This window comes from Heloderma suspectum, chromosome 3 (assembly GCF_057233095.1).
Source record: "Heloderma suspectum isolate Gila_16-S chromosome 3, 16-S_ref, whole genome shotgun sequence".
Classification (NCBI taxonomy): Eukaryota; Metazoa; Chordata; class Lepidosauria; order Squamata; family Helodermatidae; genus Heloderma; species Heloderma suspectum.
In genome coordinates this window covers 302,803,342-302,821,830 of record NC_139460.1, presented here as the reverse complement: position 1 = coordinate 302,821,830, position 18,489 = coordinate 302,803,342, and the positions used below count along the sequence as shown (strand labels likewise).

At 46.7% G+C, this 18,489-nt stretch overlaps 1 protein-coding gene across 1 annotated transcript in view; it reads left to right on the top strand.

Annotated features, from left to right (window-relative positions):
- The window catches only part of SI (sucrase-isomaltase), a 257,605-nt gene that overhangs the window by 80,712 nt on the left and 158,404 nt on the right, over positions 1-18,489 (top strand). Inside the window, exons 19-22 of the mRNA XM_084847439.1 lie at positions 3,125-3,209; positions 9,342-9,398; positions 11,350-11,474; positions 15,660-15,748. Of these exons, the coding sequence (XP_084703565.1) occupies positions 3,125-3,209; positions 9,342-9,398; positions 11,350-11,474; positions 15,660-15,748 (356 nt within the window). The remainder of the gene's footprint in view (positions 1-3,124; positions 3,210-9,341; positions 9,399-11,349; positions 11,475-15,659; positions 15,749-18,489) is intronic.

The window sequence follows — 18,489 nt, the reverse complement described above, 5'->3', positions numbered from 1 at the left end:
CTGACTGGCAGTGCATTCGGCCCTCCTCCTCCGGCCCTACCCCACCACCCAGCGAAAGGTGCGCGAAACAGAGCACTTACCTGGTGCTGTTCGCGCTGCTTTGCGAATGGCAGCTGTGTCTGCGGCTGCCATTCGCTTCCCTATTTTTGCCATGATAGGCTACGTAAATACTTACGTAGCCTATCGTGGCTAACATAGGGATGCCATTTGCGTCCCTGCGGAGGCCGTGATAGTCTACGTAAATATTTATGTAGCCTATCACGGCAAAAAAAAGGGAACGCAAATGGCAGCCGCCGTAGCCGCCGCCATTTGCGTTCCCTTTTTTTTGCCGTGATAGGCTATGTAAATATTTACGTAGCTAATTATGGTGAAAGACAGGGGCATAAATGGTGGCCACTACGCCAAAAAAACAGGAACGCAAATAGCGGCCGCTACGCCATTTGCGCCCCTGTTTTTTTTTTGCCGTGATAGACTACGTAAATATTTATGTAGCCTATCACGGCCAAAAAACAGGTACGCAAATGGCGGCCGCCGTAGCCACCGCCATTTGTGTCCACAGGCTCCACATGGTGCCTGTGAATACACCCGGCCGGAGGCTCCGTGGAGTTACCGCAGAGCAGAGCCGGCTGGGTTAGGATTTCGGGGGGAGGTGCGGAGCGCCTCCCCCCCCACTGCAAATCACCCCGTCGAAAAGGTAAGTGACTTTCGGACATTTCTATGCAAAACTGTGTTTCTTATTAATTCTTAATGATCATGCCAATAAATATGTAACATTTAGAGCAGCCAAATTCCTTATGTTGGCAGTTGTGTGCAGGGACTAATGGGACAAATGTAAAACAACATATGGTTATTTTTCTTCCTGGGGTGCCATTAGGGGTGCACGAAAGTCACTTACCTGGCATCGCAGCTTGCTTCACGGTGGGGGGGAGGCGCTTCGCTACTCCCCCCAAAGTTCAGGCTGGGGGGAGGCTTCCCTCCTCGCCCGGCCGAAATTCATGCCAGGGGGGAGGCTTCCCACCTCGCCCGGCCGAAATTCAGGCCGGGGAGGAGGCGCCTCGCCTCGCCCGGCCATGAAATAAAAAGTTAAAAAAAAAACGCCCCCGTGATAGGCTACGTGACGATTTACGTAGCCTATCATGGCTAGATCTGCAAAGTCAGCTGTGATAGGCTACGTTAATCATCACGTAGCCTATCACGGGTGACTTAAAAAAAAAAAAGCGCGTACGCAAATGGCAGCCCCCATAGGGAGCCATAAAAAATCTTTACGTAGACTACGGCGACCAAATAAGGGCAACGCAAATAGCGTTGCCCTTATTTTCGCTGTAGTCTACGTAATCTTTACGTAGACTACAGCGACCAAATAAGGAATGCGAATGGCGGCTCCCTATGGGGGCTGCCATTAGCCGTACGCGCTTTTTTTTTTTTAAGTCACCCACGATAGGATACATTATGATTTACGTAGCCTATCAAGGCTGACTTTGCAAATCTAGCCATGATAAGCTACGTTAATCATCACGTAGCCTATCACGGGGGTGTTTTTTTTTTTAACTTTTCTTGGAATGGCAGCGGCGGCAGCCGGTCGAAAGACCGGCTGCTGCCCCCGCCCCTGACGAAGACCTGCTGAACCGCCGCCGGGACCCGCCGCCGGGAGGGACATTCGGGAAAGGTAAGTCCCATCCCGGGGGGGCGGGGCGCAGGGTGTGTGTGGAGAATTTCTCCCCAAAACTATTTTGGGGGGCCGAATACGTTGGCACTCGGCCCCCTGAAGTTTCGGGGAGAAATTCTCCCCCATCCCTAGGTGCCATTGGTTGGCATAGTTTTGTTTTGTTTTTTTCTTTTAGGGTTAATGATTTGGTGTATAATAGATGATGGCTACATTACAATAAAATTGATTTGACTTTGTATTTATAGTTCATAATAAAATTTGACCAAAATATCCCCAAATAAATTGACTGTTATTATAATTTAATCCCTGAATTCCTGGAATTAGTCTCAGCATTAAAGATTATTCACAATTTTAAATTATTTAGAAGTCTCAGTATAGAAGGATGGGGACTCTTTCAGCTTTTAAGATCTATGAATACAAGAAAAAAGAATTAACAAGTATCTTCTGTATAGTGAGTCATTAGTTAGGTTGATTTTTTTATATATATAGGCTTCATTGTTTATTAATGTCAATGTTAATGTTTTGGATAGTACGCAATTGTCCCCCAGTCTAAAACTCTATGGGCAGTATCCAATACCACCTGTATGCTAATGGGAACTACCACTAGTGCAACGTGAAGTTAGCAGTTCCCAAAGTAATTGGAAATGAGCAAACATACTCGTTTCTGGAATGGCAGAAGTAAGCAGAGCTTACATAAAGGAGCTCTGCTGATCTGTCCCATTCTGGAAACAAACAGTTCTGCTTTAGAAAGCACTAGTTTCTTTTGTGCTCATGGTGGGTCCTGTGAGTGCAATGGTACAAGCAGAGGCACAGTGGCGTTATTGGATACTGCCCCATGTGTGTTCAAGTGCATACGTGGAGCTCTGGATGCTTTTCCATTTCAGTGGAAGGAGTCAATAGATGTGCAAGGTATAATAGGGTAACCCTATTGAAATGAGCAAGGAAGACCATGCAGTCTAAGCTCATTTTGGAGACCCTGCAGCCATCAATAGATTGAGGGAAAGAGGTACAAATGTGCCCTTATGCCCATGTGTGTGTGAATCCAAAGAATGGTGTGAGTGGTAAGAGGACTCGGCCTTATTATTACATGGATGGATGAGGCAAAAGTGGGGTATATTAGTGAAATACATTCAGAGAGAGACAGAGATAAATGTGTGTGTGTGTGTGTGTGTGTGTGTGATGTTTGCAAACAGAAATGCCAGTTTGTGAGCTGTCTTAATCAGAAACAAACTACCTGCATTCCTTTAAAATTACATTATACTTAAAATATGGAAAGTACAGAAGCATATGCTCAATTTTATAATGGAACTGAAGAACATGCTGCTATATTATAAGCATCCAGGTTTTAATGCTGCCATTTTTGAACCAGTTTCAGAGGAAGTGCCTCTAAAACTTGAATGGTAACCCAAGATATCCCCCATAAACAAAATTAATACTAATATTTTCTTGTTCATTTAGATTCTATTCAGATGAAGCCACCTGGGCTATTGACAGGCAGTTCTTGTGGGGACCTGGGCTGCTTATTACTCCAGTTCTGGACCCGGTATGTCTAATTATATTAAGCTACAATCTATGTAATTAGTTTTCTTTAATGAGTGTATGCTCATATGCCTTATCAATTCAGACTTCATCAAGACCTGTATCATGTGAGAAATGAAGGAATAAAAACAATTGACTTCATTATCACCATCTTATATAGCAATTTTTGAATGTTTTTGAAGTGTTTCACATAAACTGCTCACATTTGGATGATCATATTTCAGCTAAATCATATGTCAGCCAAGATACAAGCATGCTGTCTCTTCGCTCCTCCCTTGGTGGTGGCAACCAACAAACCAGGAAATCTTCAATTGACTATAGTTTCCTGTTTCATCCAACTGTGGTCAACAACTTCAGATTAAACCAGGGTATGAAGCCATGGTTTGAAGTTGGCGGAATATCCTGGCTTTAGGGATGTACGAAAATCCCTACCTTTCGGGGATTATGTTGATGGTGGGGGGGAGGCGTTCCATCCCTCCCCCCTGAATCCTCGCGGGGGGGGGAGGCGCTCCGTTCCTCCCCCCCCGGAATCCTGGCCGGCCGGCTGTGCTCCGCAGCTATTCTGTGGAGCCGCCGGCCGGCTCCGCCAGCGGCTGGACATCTGGCCGCTGGATAGCAGGGACGCAAATGGCGGTGGCCATAGCTGCTGCCGTTTGCGTCCCTGCAGTCAGCTGTGATAGGCTACGTAAATATTTACATAGCCTGTCACGGCTGATTTTTAAAAAAAAACAAAAAAAATGAGCGTATGCAAATGGCGGCGGCCATGGCCACCGCCATTTGCGTTCCTTAGTATGGCACATCTTAGTCTACGTAAACATTTACATAGACTAAGACGGCGAAAATAAGGGGAACGCAAATAGCGTAGCGTCTACGCTATTTGCGTTCCCCTTATTTTCGCCGTCTTAGTCTACGTAAATGTTTACGTAGACTAAGACGTGCCAAAATAAGGAACACAAATGGCGGTGGCCATGGCCGCCGCCATTTGCGTACGTGCATTGTTGTTGTTGTTGTTTTCAGTCAGCCGTGATAGGCTACGTAAAGATTTATGTAGCCTATCACGGTGTTTTTTTAAAATCTAGCCGTGATAGGCTACGTAAATCTTTACGTAGCCTATCACGTTTTTTTGTTTTGTTTTTTGTTTTAACCTGGAAATGGCGGCGGTGGCAGCCAGTTGGAAGACCGGCCGCCACAGCCGCTGCCACCGAACCGCTGCTGAACCGCCGCCGGAGCTGCCGCTGCCAGGAAGATCCGCCCAAGATAAGTCCCGTCCCGGGGGGGGGCGGGCCGTTCCGCCACCAGTTTTGGGGGGCCAAATGTGCTGGCATTCGGCCTCCCTGAGATCCGTGGCGGAACTTTTGTACATCCCTACCTGGCTTGTTCAGAAACTATTAATGAAAGTTTCCTGATTCAGATGAAATGGGGAGGTATAGTTAATTGAAGAGTTCCTGGTTTGTTTGTTTGCTTATCCACAAGAAGGCAGGAGCAAAGGGGCAGTGTACATGCCCCAAAGTCTAGTCCAGATAATGATATAATAAGCCAAGTTAATGATTGTCTACACATGTCCGTTATCTCAGTAATCCTCACAGAGCAAGAGGAGTAGTGTGGTATAAGGAAAGACTGGCTTGTGAATATAATTTGCTATTGGATTTGGACCAGGAAGACCAAGGTTCAACTTTCTGGTCAGCCAATAAACTGACAGGGTGGCTTTCAGCCAGTTGTTAGGTCTCAGCATAACCTACTTCACAGGTTTGTTGTGATGAAACATGGCATGGATAGAAACAAGGTATGGCACCCCAATTTACATGAAGGGAATGGAGGATTTAAAAAACTTATCTCACTTTTTAAAACCACCACCACTGAGCTCTAATGACAAATCCACTCTGCTGGAATGACAACTCTAGTGGTGCCATAAGGAGACAAATCATAGCGTTATAGGATCATAGACCTGAAGGGTTGGAAGGGGCCTACAAGGCCATCAAGTCCAACCCCCTGCTCAATGCGGGAATCCAAGTCAGAGTAGGGATGGCAGAGAATTTCTCCCTGAAACTTCAGGGGGCCGAGCACCAACGTGTTCGGCCCCCCGAACAAGTTTCAGGGAGAAATTCTCCACCCCCCCCACCCCCCGCACCCCCCCCGGGACGGGACTTACCTTTGCCGAATGTCCCTCCCAGCGGTGGGTCCGGCCGGCGGTTCGGCAGGTGTTCGTGCGGGGCGGGAGCGGCAGCTGGTCTTTCGACCAGCTGCCGCTGCCACCATTGCAATAAAAAAAAAAAAAACGCCCCCGTGATAGGCTACGTGATGATTATCGTAGCCTATCATGGCTAGATCTGCAAAGTCAGCCATGATAGGCTACGTAAATCGTCACGTAGCCTATCACGGGTGACTTTAAAAAAAAAAAAAAAGCGCGTACGGATAATGGCGGCCCCCATAGGGAGCCGCTATTCCCATTCCTTATTTGGTCGCTGTAGTCTACGTAAAGATTTACGTAGACTACAGTGACCAAATAAGGAACGCGAATGGCGGCTCCCTATGGGGGCCACCATTTGCGTACGCGCTTTTTTTTTTTTTTTAAGTCACCCGTGATAGGCTACGTGACGATTAACGTAGCCTATCACGGCTGACTTTGCAGACCTAGCCATGATAGGCTACGTTAATCGTCACGTAGCCTATCATGGGGGCATTTTTTTTAAAAAAAAAAAAACTTTGGAGTTTGCGGCCGAGCGAGGCGGGAAGCCTCCTCCCCGGCCTGAATTTCGGCCGGGTGAGGCGGGAAGCCTCCCCCCCCGGCCTGAACTTCGTGGGGGGAGCAGCGAAGCGCCTCCCCCCCACCGTGAACAAGCTTCGAGGACAGGTAAGTGACTTTCGTCCACCCCTAAGTCAGAGCATCTCTGACAGATGGCGGTCCAGCCTCGTCTTGAACGCCTCCAGTGTGGGAGAGCCCACCACCTCCCCAGGTAATTGGTTCCATTGTCATATTGCTCTAACAGTCAGGAAGTTTTTCCTGATGTTCAGCTGGAATCTGGATTCCTGTAACCTGAGCCCATTATTCTGTGTCCTGCACTCTGGGATTATCGAGAAGAGATCCTGGCCTTCTTCTCTGTGACAACCTTTCAAGTACTTGGACAGCACTGTCATATCCCCTCAGTCTTCTCTTCTCAAAGCTAAACATGCCCAGTTCCTTCAGTCTCTCCTCATAGGGCTTTGTTTCCAGTGCCCTGATCATCTTTGTTGCCCTCCTCTGAATACTCTGCAGTTTGTCTGCATCCTTCTTCAAGTGTGGTGCCCAGAACTGGACACAGTACTCCAGATGAGGCCTAACCAGTGCTGAGTAGAGGGGAACTAGTACTTCCTGGGATTTGGAAGCGATGCTTCTATTAATGCAGCCCAAAAGAGCATTTGCCTTTTTTGCAGCCACATCACATTGTTGGCTCATATTCAGCTTGTGATCGACAACAATTCCAAGATCCTTCTCGCTTGTAGTGTGGTTGAGCCACGTATCCCCCATCTTGTAACTGTGCATTTGGTTTCTTTTTCCTAGTTGCAGAACTTGGCATTTATCCCTATTCAATGGCATTCTGTTGTTTTCTGCCCAGCGCTCCAGTCTATCGAGATCACTTTGAATTTTGTTTCTGTCTTCCAAAGTATTAGCTATCCCGCCCAATTTTGTGTCATGTTCAAATTTGATCAACATTCCCTGCACCTCCTCCTCCAAGTCATTAATAAAAATGTTGGAGAGCACTGGGCCCAGGACTGAGCCCTGCGGGACCCCACTCGTTACCTCTCCCCATTTTGAGAAGGTCCCATTGATAAGCACTCTTTGAGTCCGATTCTGTAGCCAACTGTGGATCCACCGGATCGTTGTTTCATCTACCCCACTTTGAGCTAGTATGCTCATCAGGATATCAGGGGGCGCTTTGTTTAAAGCTTTGCTGAAGTCGAGGTATATGATGTCTACAGCATTCCCACGGTCCACAAGGGAGGTTACTTGATCAAAAAATGAGATCAGACTCGTCTGGCAGGATTTGTTCTTGAGTAATCCATGTTGGGGGCCACGGTGGCTTAGTGGTTAAGATGCTGAACTGCAGACTGGAAGGTCGGCAGGTCAGCAGTTCGAGACCCGAGTGCTGCGTGACGGAGTGAGCTCCCGTCTTCAGTCCCAGCTTCTGCCAACCTAGCAGTTCGAAAGCAAGAAATTGCAAGTAGATAAATAGGAACCACTTCAGCATGAAAGGTAACAGCGTTCCGTGCACCTCGGTGTTCAGTCATGCCGGCCACATGACCACGGAAGCGTCTTCGGGCAGTGCTGGCTCTTCGGCTTAGAAATGGAGATGAGCACCACACGCTAGAATCAGACACGACTGGTTGGGGACACCTTTACCTTTACCTTTTTAATCCATGTGGGCTTCGAGTAATCACTACATTGTTTTCAAGGTGCTTACAGATGGATTGTTTTATCATCTGCTCCAGAATTTTCCCAGGGATTGATGTCAGACTGACTGGTCTGAAGTTCCCAAGTTCCTCCTTTTTACTCTTTTTTAATTTATTTGAAATGTATTTGATGCTGGTACCTCCCTTCATCCAGCATTAGTAAAGAAAAGTAGAGGGCTTCTTAGCATAGGTTTGCTCTTTATGTTACTACTTGCTACACGCTAGCATGCTTGCTTGCTTGCTTGCTTGCTTATTTACTTATTTATTATATTTATATCCCGCCTTTTTTCCTCCTTAAGGAACCCAAGGTGGGGTACATAATCCTCCTCCTCCATTCTATCCTCACAACAATAACCCTGTGAGGTGGGTTGGGCTGAGAGTCTGTGACTGGCCCAAAGTCACCCAGTGAGCTTCCATGGCTGAGTGGGGACTAGAACCCAGATCTGCCAACTCCCAATCCAACACTCTAGCCACACCACACTGGCTCTCCACACCAGTTACTACATGCTACTACTACAATAATTACTTCATAGAAAAGAATAGTAGTATCGTAGACTAGTAAGGTTAGAAGGGGCCTGTAAGACCATCAAGTCAACCCTCACTTGCTACTAGAGATGGCTGCACGCACCCACCATTGCCTCACGTGCTGCTTGCCAGACCCCCACTGACCACCCGATCCTGTGCAATGTGAGCTGCCAGACAGTCCACAGTTGCCCGGCACCTGGCGTGCAGCATCCTGCTTACCCACGAGCTGCCATGTTGTGGGAAACCACAAGCAAGCTTTTTACATTAATGGCCATTTTGTGCAAAATGGCGGCTGTAAATAGTATCATTTATGCAATACTGTAGATATAAATGGTCTAATTAGACAGACAGGTGGCTAGTCCTCCTTGTTTATTGCACAGTGTAAGGGGTCCTGGACAGATGAAAGGACAGAGTTTTAAAATGTTAGTAAAACTCTATTTATTATGAAATGGTTTATATCCTCCCCTTCCCATTAGAGCTCATGAGGTGGCTTATAATACACAACTAAAGAAAGAAAAATCCATCTTAACAAAATCAATATTAAAAACAGCCAGCAGGAGATAAAACACTGTCAGGGATAGATGGATAGATGATAGATAGATAACTATTTAGAGCAAGTAGGGTAGTTTTAGCAAGCAGGTTAAAGAAAATGAGGTTTTGTTTAGCTTTGTTTTACAAAAAGTCAAAAACAAAACAAAGCACATGGGTACAGATGGATAAAAACAAACAAATAGGTCCTTCCTCATCTCCATACGGGCTACAGGTTTACATGTGGAGATCCAAACCCATGAAAAAAGATGTGTGCATTTTATAATGCAAGAATGTTCATTCAGGTTTTTTTCCCCAGCTGGTTGCACAATTCCAGATGATCCCCACCTCGGTTACTAAAGACAATTAGCTCCCAATGTCACTGCTGCTGGAACACAGTCCACAAGGAAGCTCTCCTGGGCATGACACAACGGAATGAATGGAGCCACTGCTGTGCTTTTGCACAGCTCCCATTCATATCAGTGAGGCTTGTAGAAGAGAATTTTGCACGGATTGCACTGCCTTTGCAGCAAACATTAAAATAAATTCCATTCTATTTTTATTGCTATGCAAATACTACCTTCTATCAGCTTCCTATCATCTCTTCTCCTTGACTTCTCTTGACAAATGAAATGCTTGCTTGTTTAAATTTCAGGGTGTGGACACAGTGACTGCATATATGCCTGATGCTGCGTGGTATGACTATGAGACAGTAAGTACATAGCTACAACAAAATGTTCCATGTAAGTATCCTTGTGGGATATTTCAGATTAAGCCCTGCCTTCGAGAGGTTGCTGTATCGCTGATGGCTGGCCATCAGTTTTAACTCATAATTAAATGTGGTGCTTAGAAACTCCTTTCAGCATTCAGCCTCCAGTATTTTAATACTATCCTACCAAAACATGTAACAATGGATTTGTAGACGTTCCTGCTCAGAAGGAAATCCCACTGTTTTTCAATGGGGCTATTTGCAGCTATGTTGGCATAGGATTGCACCCTTAGGGTGCAAACCTATCGAGAATAGATGTCAGCCTCCAAACTCAGAGGCTGATGCCTATTCTATGCAGGCTGCACAGATCATGGAGGGTATCCTGTCCCCTGTGCTCCAGCCTCCAACCACCCTGAGTTTGTGGCTAGATGCGTGTTTTCATCCATCCAGCTGAGGCTTCAGGGAGGGGGAGGGAAGGGGTCTAGAGACCCAATAGGAAGCTGTCTATAGCAGCTTCTGCAGTCTCCTCCCCAAGACTGCTCACTTTTTGCCCTCTCTGCATGCCCTTTACAAGTGCAGAGATGATGACAGCGGAACCATGCTGGCTACAAGGTGGCGGGGATGGGGAGAAGGTAGGGAGTGCAGTTTCTGGGAGCCAAGGTCATATGACCTCAGTTTCCAAAAACCAAAAAATCCTATGGCCATCTAGACAGTGCCTAGTGGCCATAGGATTACTCTACTTATATATGTTATTAAATTTCTGAATTGCCCATCTGGCCGGTCACCCGGCCACTCTGGGTGATGTACAACAATACAATTTAAAACAGTAAAATTACACATTAAAATCATCATCTAAAAATACCCTAACCCATCCCAAATGCCTGCCTGAACAACCAAATTTTCAATGCGTGGTGGAAGCTCATTAAAGAGGGGGCATGGCAGTGTTCCCTAGAGAGGGAGTTCCACAGAATGGGGGCCACCACAGAGAAGGCCCTCTCCCTCGTCCTCACCAGCCTAGCTGTCCTGGCTGATGGGACAGAGAGAAGGCCATCCGAGGCTGATCTTGTTGAGTGGCCCATCTGGTGTTGGTGGAGGCACTCCTTGAGAAAGAAAGAAAGAAAGAAAGAAAGAAAGAAAGAAAGAAAGAAAGAAAGAAATAACAATTACATTGCAGCTTCTGGTATAAAACAAAGTAGACTTTGAGCTTTCTAAAGATGATGGCTTTCTCTGCATGCTGATCAATTTATTATGGAAGTGTGATCAATATAGGGATGTACGAAAGTCACTTACCTTTTTTCAGGGGTGATTCGCAGTGGGGGGGAGGTGCTCTGCACCTCCCCCCGAAATCCTAACCTAGCCGGCTCCGCTTCGCAGCAACTCCATGGAGCTGCTGGCCAGGTGCATTCGCAGGCGTCTGGAGCCTGCAGTCGCAAATGGTGGCGGCTATGGCGGCCGCCATTTGTGTTTCCTTTTTTTGCCTTGATAGGCTACGTAAATACTTAGGTAGCCTTTCATGGCCTCCGCAGGGATGCAAATGCGTTAGCCGTGATAGGCTACTTAAGTATTTACATAGCCTATCACGGCCTAAATGGGGAAGTGAATGGCAGCCGCAGACACGGCTGCCATTCGCAAAGCAGCACGAACAGCACCAGATAAGTGCTCCACGGGGGTGGTGGGGTGAGGGCTTCGTTTCACCATGGATTTTGGGGGCCGAATGCACTAGCATTCAGCTTCACTGAGATCCGTGGCAGAATTCTCTGACATCCCTAGATCAATATTCTTTGTCGGATGGCACCAACAAATTAAGGTGTGAGATTTTTGCCCTGCCATGGCCGTTTGATTTCTAGGAAGATGGGAAACAAACATACACCATTCTTGTCTAGAGCAACTTGGGATTTCAGATCTTAAAAAGATTGTAAATATCTACTCTGGCCTTCTCATTCTCATAACTCAGGGCATAAGAGCACCCTGGAGAAAAAAACAGTGTCAGATGTATCTTCCAGCAGACAAACTAGGACTTCATCTCAGAGGAGGCTACATCTTTCCTACTCAGCAACCAGCCAACACAACTTTTTACAGGTACTTTCTGAGAATCAGATTTGGTCCTCTCCTATGCCTAGTCCTTTTGCTCTATGCTGATTCTTAAGTAGTGTACATTTCAGTTCAATTAGTTTAATCTTCTGTCTCTTCTTTGAGGGTAGTCTAGGGGTGGGGAAGAAATTGGTTCAGTTCACATTCTAATGCAAACATACCTAATTTCCTACTTTCAAAGCAATATGTGAAGCAAAACTCACTTATCCTTTGAAATCCACACATCTGCACATTTTGCAGTGGAATGCTCCAATCAAAGAATGCATTCAAAATGTGTATATTGGGGAAAACTGCACAGCAAAGTGTGTATATTAGTGAAAATAAATTTCAAAAATGATTATATTAGGGCAATTGCTTGCAGGAAATGTGTTTTTAAGGCAGAATCACATACAAAAAGGCATGTATTAGCAGAAATGCACACAAAATCCATAGGAATTTTGATATGAACTATTTTCTTTGTTTAAAGAAACTGTCAGTATTTGGGACAGACTAAGACTGGAAAATGAGAGAAAGCAAAATTGGCATTTTCATCTTTTCCTGTGGTAGACTAAGGACTACCTATTGTGTCTTGAGTGGAAGCAGTAGAGTTCTATGAACTGTTATTTTACTTAACTAGAATATAAAATAAGTTCATTTCGGTCCATTGTCCCTTCTATGTATTTGATGGGAGATGCAGTAGCAGGAAGGTGAACCACTGTCCCACTGTAGTAGGACCTCAGGTTAGGAGTGCACGAAAGCCACTTACCTGGTCTCGCAGCTTTTCATGGTGGGGGGGAGGCGCTTTGCTGCTCTCCCCCCGAAGTTCAGGCCGGGGGGGGAGGCTTCCCGCCTCGCCCGGCCGAAATTCAGGCCGGGGGGGAGGCTTCCCGCCTCACCTGGCCGAAATTCAGGCCGGGGAGGAGGCGCCTCTCCTCGCCTGGCCGCGAAATAAAAAGTTTTTTTTTAAAAAAAACCCACGCCCCTGTGATAGGCTACGTGACGATTAACGTAGCCTATCACGGCTAGATCTGCAAAGTCAGCCATGATAGGCTACGTAAATTGTCACATAGCCTATCATGGGTGACTTTAAAAAAAAAAAAAAGTGCGTACGCAAATGGCGGCCCCCATAGGGAGCCGCCATTTGCGTTCCTTATTTGGTCGCTGTAGTCTACGTAAATCTTTACGTAGACTACGGCGAAAATAAGGGCAACGCAAATAGAAATTCTCCGCCAACCCTACCTCAGGTGCTACTGTGTGCCAGTGTTTTTGCTAGGAACTAGTTTGGCCGATTGTGTGAAACAGATATCTTTGCGTATGTTTCAATGGCATGATGCATGGCAATTTATACCTGCTTATATAGCCATGGGAAATGTCTCTTGCTTACCATAAGTACACTTAGGGTGCAAACCTATACAGGTTTAGACAGAAAAAAGTCCTACAAATTTCAGTATTCCCCAGTCAGCCATGCTGGCTAGGGAATGCTGGGAATTGTAGGCCTGAAACCTACATAGGATTGCGCAGTTAGGCTGCATGGGATTGTGCCCTTAGTCTTGCAGTCCAAGGCTTCACACATGAGCTTGTAGTTTCTCATTTACCCACATGTATTTTCTCATGAGCCCATATGTTCTCAGTTACCTCGGGGTAATCCTGGCACAACTGAATGGATTTACACAATTATAATGAATACACAATGCCTATTTGATTTGTCACATACCTTTAGATTAGTTTTTCTTCTCACCTTGGACGTTATCAATGTCTGTGACAATGACTTAATTTTTATATATATACATTCAATTCACTATGGTAGATCAGTGAGCACGAGTGTGCCAAGATTCACAAATGAATTCATAAATTTGATGGGAAAAATCTTGAGAGTAAAAAAAGAAGAAAGTGAATGTGAGAGGAAGTGAATGGAGAGATACCCCATCCAGGGCTTTGAATGCTTAGCTCTTAAAAGTCTGACTTTGAATCCTTGTATTCAGCCATGTTTGTGGCAGTCAATTAGAGTTGCCACATTTTTTTTCTGACAGGCTTGTCATCTTTAACAGCTACATTGCAGGCAGGTACAACATGATCCTCTCAATAGGGATGGACAGATGCCCCCCGTTTCGGGTCCTCTTGTCAGGGTGGAAACAGAGCCGATAGAACCCCAGAGCAGTTCTGATTCTGAGGAGGAAAAGCAATCTGTGGGAGAGGAGCCAGCTCATCCCTCACAGGCACAGCAGCTGGCAGAGATTCCTTCTGCCAGCATTCCTGAGAGAGATAATGACCCTGGCAGTGAGAGAGCATGGAGGGGGGCTTGCTGGAGGCTCGACGCCAATGCAGGGAGCGACGACAGATGGAGGGCGTGGAAAGGAGGCGTAGCGCTCCTTTGGCGCGCAAGCAACGGTCGTGTCCCGAGGACCCAAGGGAAAGAGGGAGGATCTCTCCCTAGCCCATAACTTCAGGGTCTTCCTGTGATTCTCCTTCGAATGGGGACCAACTGCCTAACCTGGAGCATAGGCTACTCTGCTATCTTTCCCCAGTGCTGTTCCTTGCTTAGTCGCTGGTGATTAGCATCTGAAAGAGTCATTAAGTTGTAAAAGGATTAAAGCCTTGAAAAGAATCCTTTTGTCTGTGTCTTGAGTTGGCTATTGGAGTAGACTGTAAGAGGCAGCTAGGGCGCTCCTGACACCTCTGGACAACCACCAATCTGCTGATACAGCTCACATGCCCCTGGACCCATGCTCGATCTCGCCTCCGCCTGCTTGCCAAGCTGCCCGCACTCACCCTAGACCTGTGTGCGAGCCCCATGAGCCCCATTTTGCATAAGAAAATGGCTATCGCAAATATGCACATATCTACTTTTATGCAAAACGGCACTATGAATGGCCGATATACACAAGGTTATATGTGTAAATGGTCCATTTACGCCTGTAATCTTGCGAATATCAAACCTTCACCATGCCATTTTGCGTAAGACTAGATGGCCCATTTACACCTGTAATCTTGCATATATTGGCCCTTCACAGCATCATTTTGTGTAAGACTAGGGATGTACGAAAGTCACTTACCTTTTTGATGAGGTGATTCATGGGGGGGGGAGGCGCTCCGCACCTCCCTCCTAAATCCTTCTCCGGCCGGCTCCGCTTCGCGGGGGTTCCGTGGAGTCGCCGGCTGGGCCCACCCGCAGCCGGAAATCCAGCCACTGGGCAGCCTTCCTTCTGGAAAAAGAACAAACAAACCCGTGTACGCAAATGGTGGCTACTACGGTGGCCACCATTTGCATTCCCTTTTTTTCACCGTAATAGCTTACGTAAATGTTTACGTAGGCTAAAACTGCGAAAAAAAGGGAACGCAAATGGTGGCTGCCATAGCCGCCGCCATTTGCATTACGCGGGTTTTTCTTTTTCTTTTTGGCTTGCTGTGATAGGCTACGTAAATACTTAAATAGCCTATCACAGCAAAGGGCAGATGGAAATGGCAGCTGCGGTAGCCGGTCGAAAGACCAGCTGCCGGAGCTGGAGCCACCGCCGGAGGCATTGCCGGAGCCTCCGCCACTGTAACCAGCCATCCGCACCAGGTAAGCTTCATCCTGGGGGAAGAATCCGCGGGGGGGCAGGGGGTGGGAGGCCATTCCACCACTGGCATTCGGCCTCACTGATATCCATGGCGGAATTCTCCTCCATCCCTACGTAAGACTAGATGTGTGCATATGCATGACTGCCATTTTATTTCACAAAATGGTGCTTGTGACACTTGTGGGTGGGCCCAGGGTGAGTGTGGACAGCTCAGTGAGCATGAGGGGGGTACTTGAATGGGGCCAGGGGATTGGCTGGCACAGCTCAGGGCCATGGTTGCGGCGGGGGGGAGTCCATTGGACTCCTGCACCCAATTAGGCACCTGCACTATCTCTATCTTTCAATACTAGGAATAGCTATACCTATTAAATCTGGTCAGTGCACATGACTGAGTTCAGTTCAGTTTTGATAGGAACTTACCCAAATTTTCAAATCATACATTCGACAGGAAGAACATTAGATTGAAAACGGAGACAGCAAAACTGACAGATTTGTCTCTCCCTACAAAATACTGAAAATTATTATCACTAATAACAATAGTCATTAATATATCTATTATCACAACTTGCCAAATTGTAACTCTTCAGGTCAGATGCACCCCCAAAACATAGCAATGTGTATTGATTTTTAACAGCCGTCCAAAGCCTATGGGACTTCTGATTGCCTTGGATGAAAATGAAAAAGCAGCTGGAGACTTGTTCTGGGATGATGGCGAAACTAGAGGTAAACCAACTCATGTTAGTATAATAGAAATAATATGTACAAAAGCCTATTGTTAGTGTCGTTTCTTATTTCTCATTTCAAAACATTACATTATGCAAATAATTTGTGCAACAGTTACATACGTTGCCTCTGAAATACAATTTGTCCTTTTATTAAACATACAAGCACACACACACTTGTTTTGTCATACATAAGATTTCAGCTCTTCTAAAATCATGTAGACTGCAACTCAACACACTTACCTGGGAGTAAGTCCCATTGGACTCAGTAGGGCTTACTTCTAAGTAAATCTAGTAGAAGCCTGGGCTGCTTTATAAATAAGAGGTTTATAAATTGGCTGATAGTTGCTGCAATAAATTGTCAAATGCCTTTGTTAGGAAGGTACCAAACCTGCCACAATCGGAACATGTTTCATTCTTTTTCAAGATCTCAGAAGCCAGTGCTTTATTTGTGCACATTAAACAAAAAACAAACAAACAAAAAACAATATCAAATGTTATTTTCTTAAACCTTCCTAAAATCTCACGAGCATTCTTCTTGCTTTTTAGAATGTGCTGGTAACTTGCTTTTTTATTTTCAGAGTTTCCTTTTTTTTCTGCCAAAAATGCAATATGTATCAGTGTTATAGCTGGAGATTTATAGGGCATCTATTGTCCACTCTAAATAGCACAGTAACTTTCGAGGTTTGCTTCCTTTTTTCCTCCAAAGGGCCATTGATTACTGAAAGATGCCTTACATTAAAAAAATAAAATAAATGGTGATGGATAACATTTCTAGAGTAGGAAGAGATACCTTCTGCATTTTCCTTAATCAGGGGCATCCATTACCTAGATCAGCCTTCCCCATCATGGTAAACTCCAGATGTGTTGCACTACAACTCTCAGCATGCCACTGCCAGCATGTTAGGAGCTGTAGTCCAACATGTCTGGTGGGGCTCAGGTTGGGGAAGGCTGTCCTAGATATTGGTCCTGGAATTGTGTTTTGTATGGAGGAATGTCTGGGGACTGGTATTAGTGGGATCTGGGGATGCCTGGGCACCAATATTGCTGCCTGTGCCACTGGGAGTCCCGGAATAGGGGCACTGTGGCATTTTTACGTGTCTTGTGATGGAGGAAGCTTTCCTAGTGTGTTCATTGTTGCCACTAGTTCATTGGCTTCCTCTGTGGGTGTCATCAGCAACTAGGGGTGGACGAAAGTCACTTACCTGTCCTCGAAGGACGTTCGCGGTGGGAGGGAGGCGCTTCGCTGCTCCCCCAACGAAGTTCAGGCCGGGGGGAGGCTTCCCACCTCGCCCGGCCACGAACGCGAAAGTTAAAAAAAAACAACAACGCCCCCTGATAGGCTACGTGACGATTAACGTAGCCTATCATGGCTAGATCTGCAAAGTCAGCCATGATAGGCTACGTCAATCGTCATGTAGCCTATCATGGGTGACTTAAAAAAAAAAAAGCGCGTACGCTAATGGCGGCCCCCATAGGGAGCCGCCATTCGCGTTCCTTATTTAGTCGCTGTAGTCTACGTAAATGTTTACATAGACTACGGCGAAAATAAGGGCAACGCAAATAGCGTTGCCCTTATTTTCGCCGTAGTCTACGTAAACCTTTATGTAGACTACAGCGACCAAATAAGGAACGGGAATGGCGGCTCCCTATGGGGGCCGCCATTATCCGTACACACTTTTTTTTTTTTTTAAGTCACCCGTGATAGGCTACGTGACGATTGACGTAGCCTATCACGGCTGACTTTGCAAATCTAGCCGTGATAGGCTACGTGAATCGTCACATAGCCTATCAGGGGGCGTTTATTTTTTCTTTGATTGCAGTGGCGGCGGCGGCAGCCGGTCAAAAGACTGGCTGCCACTCCCGCCCCGCTCGAACACCCACCGAACCGCTGGCCGGACCCGCCGCCGGGAGGGACATTCGGCGAAGGTAAGTCCCGTCCCGGGGGGAGTGCGGGGGGCAGGGGGGGTTCAGAGGATTTCTCCCCGAAACTTGTTCTGGGGGCCGAACACGTTGGCGCTCGGCCCCCTGAAGTTTCGGGGAGAAATTCTCCGCCAACCCTATCAGCAACAGCTTAGCACACTTGGTTGGCTTTGGTAGTGTTTGGATGGATGCTGGGGGCAGAACTGCCATTTGCGGATTTCTGAGTGGTGTGTTTTTCCCTCACCTGCTGGCTGGGGGAGTATAGGACAGAGTGTCAATTTTGCCACTGAATGAGCAATGTACTTCCACCACCAGCCCCTTAATGGAGGTCAGGATTGCTCAGTAAAGTTAGCACTGTGTGCGTGTGTGTGAGAGAGAGTGTATTATTTTATTGTAAGTGAAATTGCCAGGACACTCTCCCGCACGCCTTGAATAAGATTCTGCACACCTTGAGTAAGATTTGGTCAGACCACTTGGGAGCCACATGTGACTAGGGAGCTTTCTTAGTTGCACCATCCCTCAGTGAAAAATGAGCGGGAATTATAGGGATGTACGAAAGTCACTTACCTTTCGCGGATTATGCTGATGGTGGGGGGGAGGCGTTCCGTCCCTCCCCCTGGAATCCTTGCCAGGGGGGAGGCGCTCTGTTCCTCCCCCCCAGAATCCTCCGCGGCTGGCTGTGATCCGCGGCAGCTCCGCGGAGCAGCCGGCCAGGCCCAGCCAGGCCAGAGCCATCCACAGCCGGATTTCCGGCCACAGAGGGCTCTGGGAAAACAAAAACAAAAACAAAACCCGCATATACAAATGGTGGCGGCTATG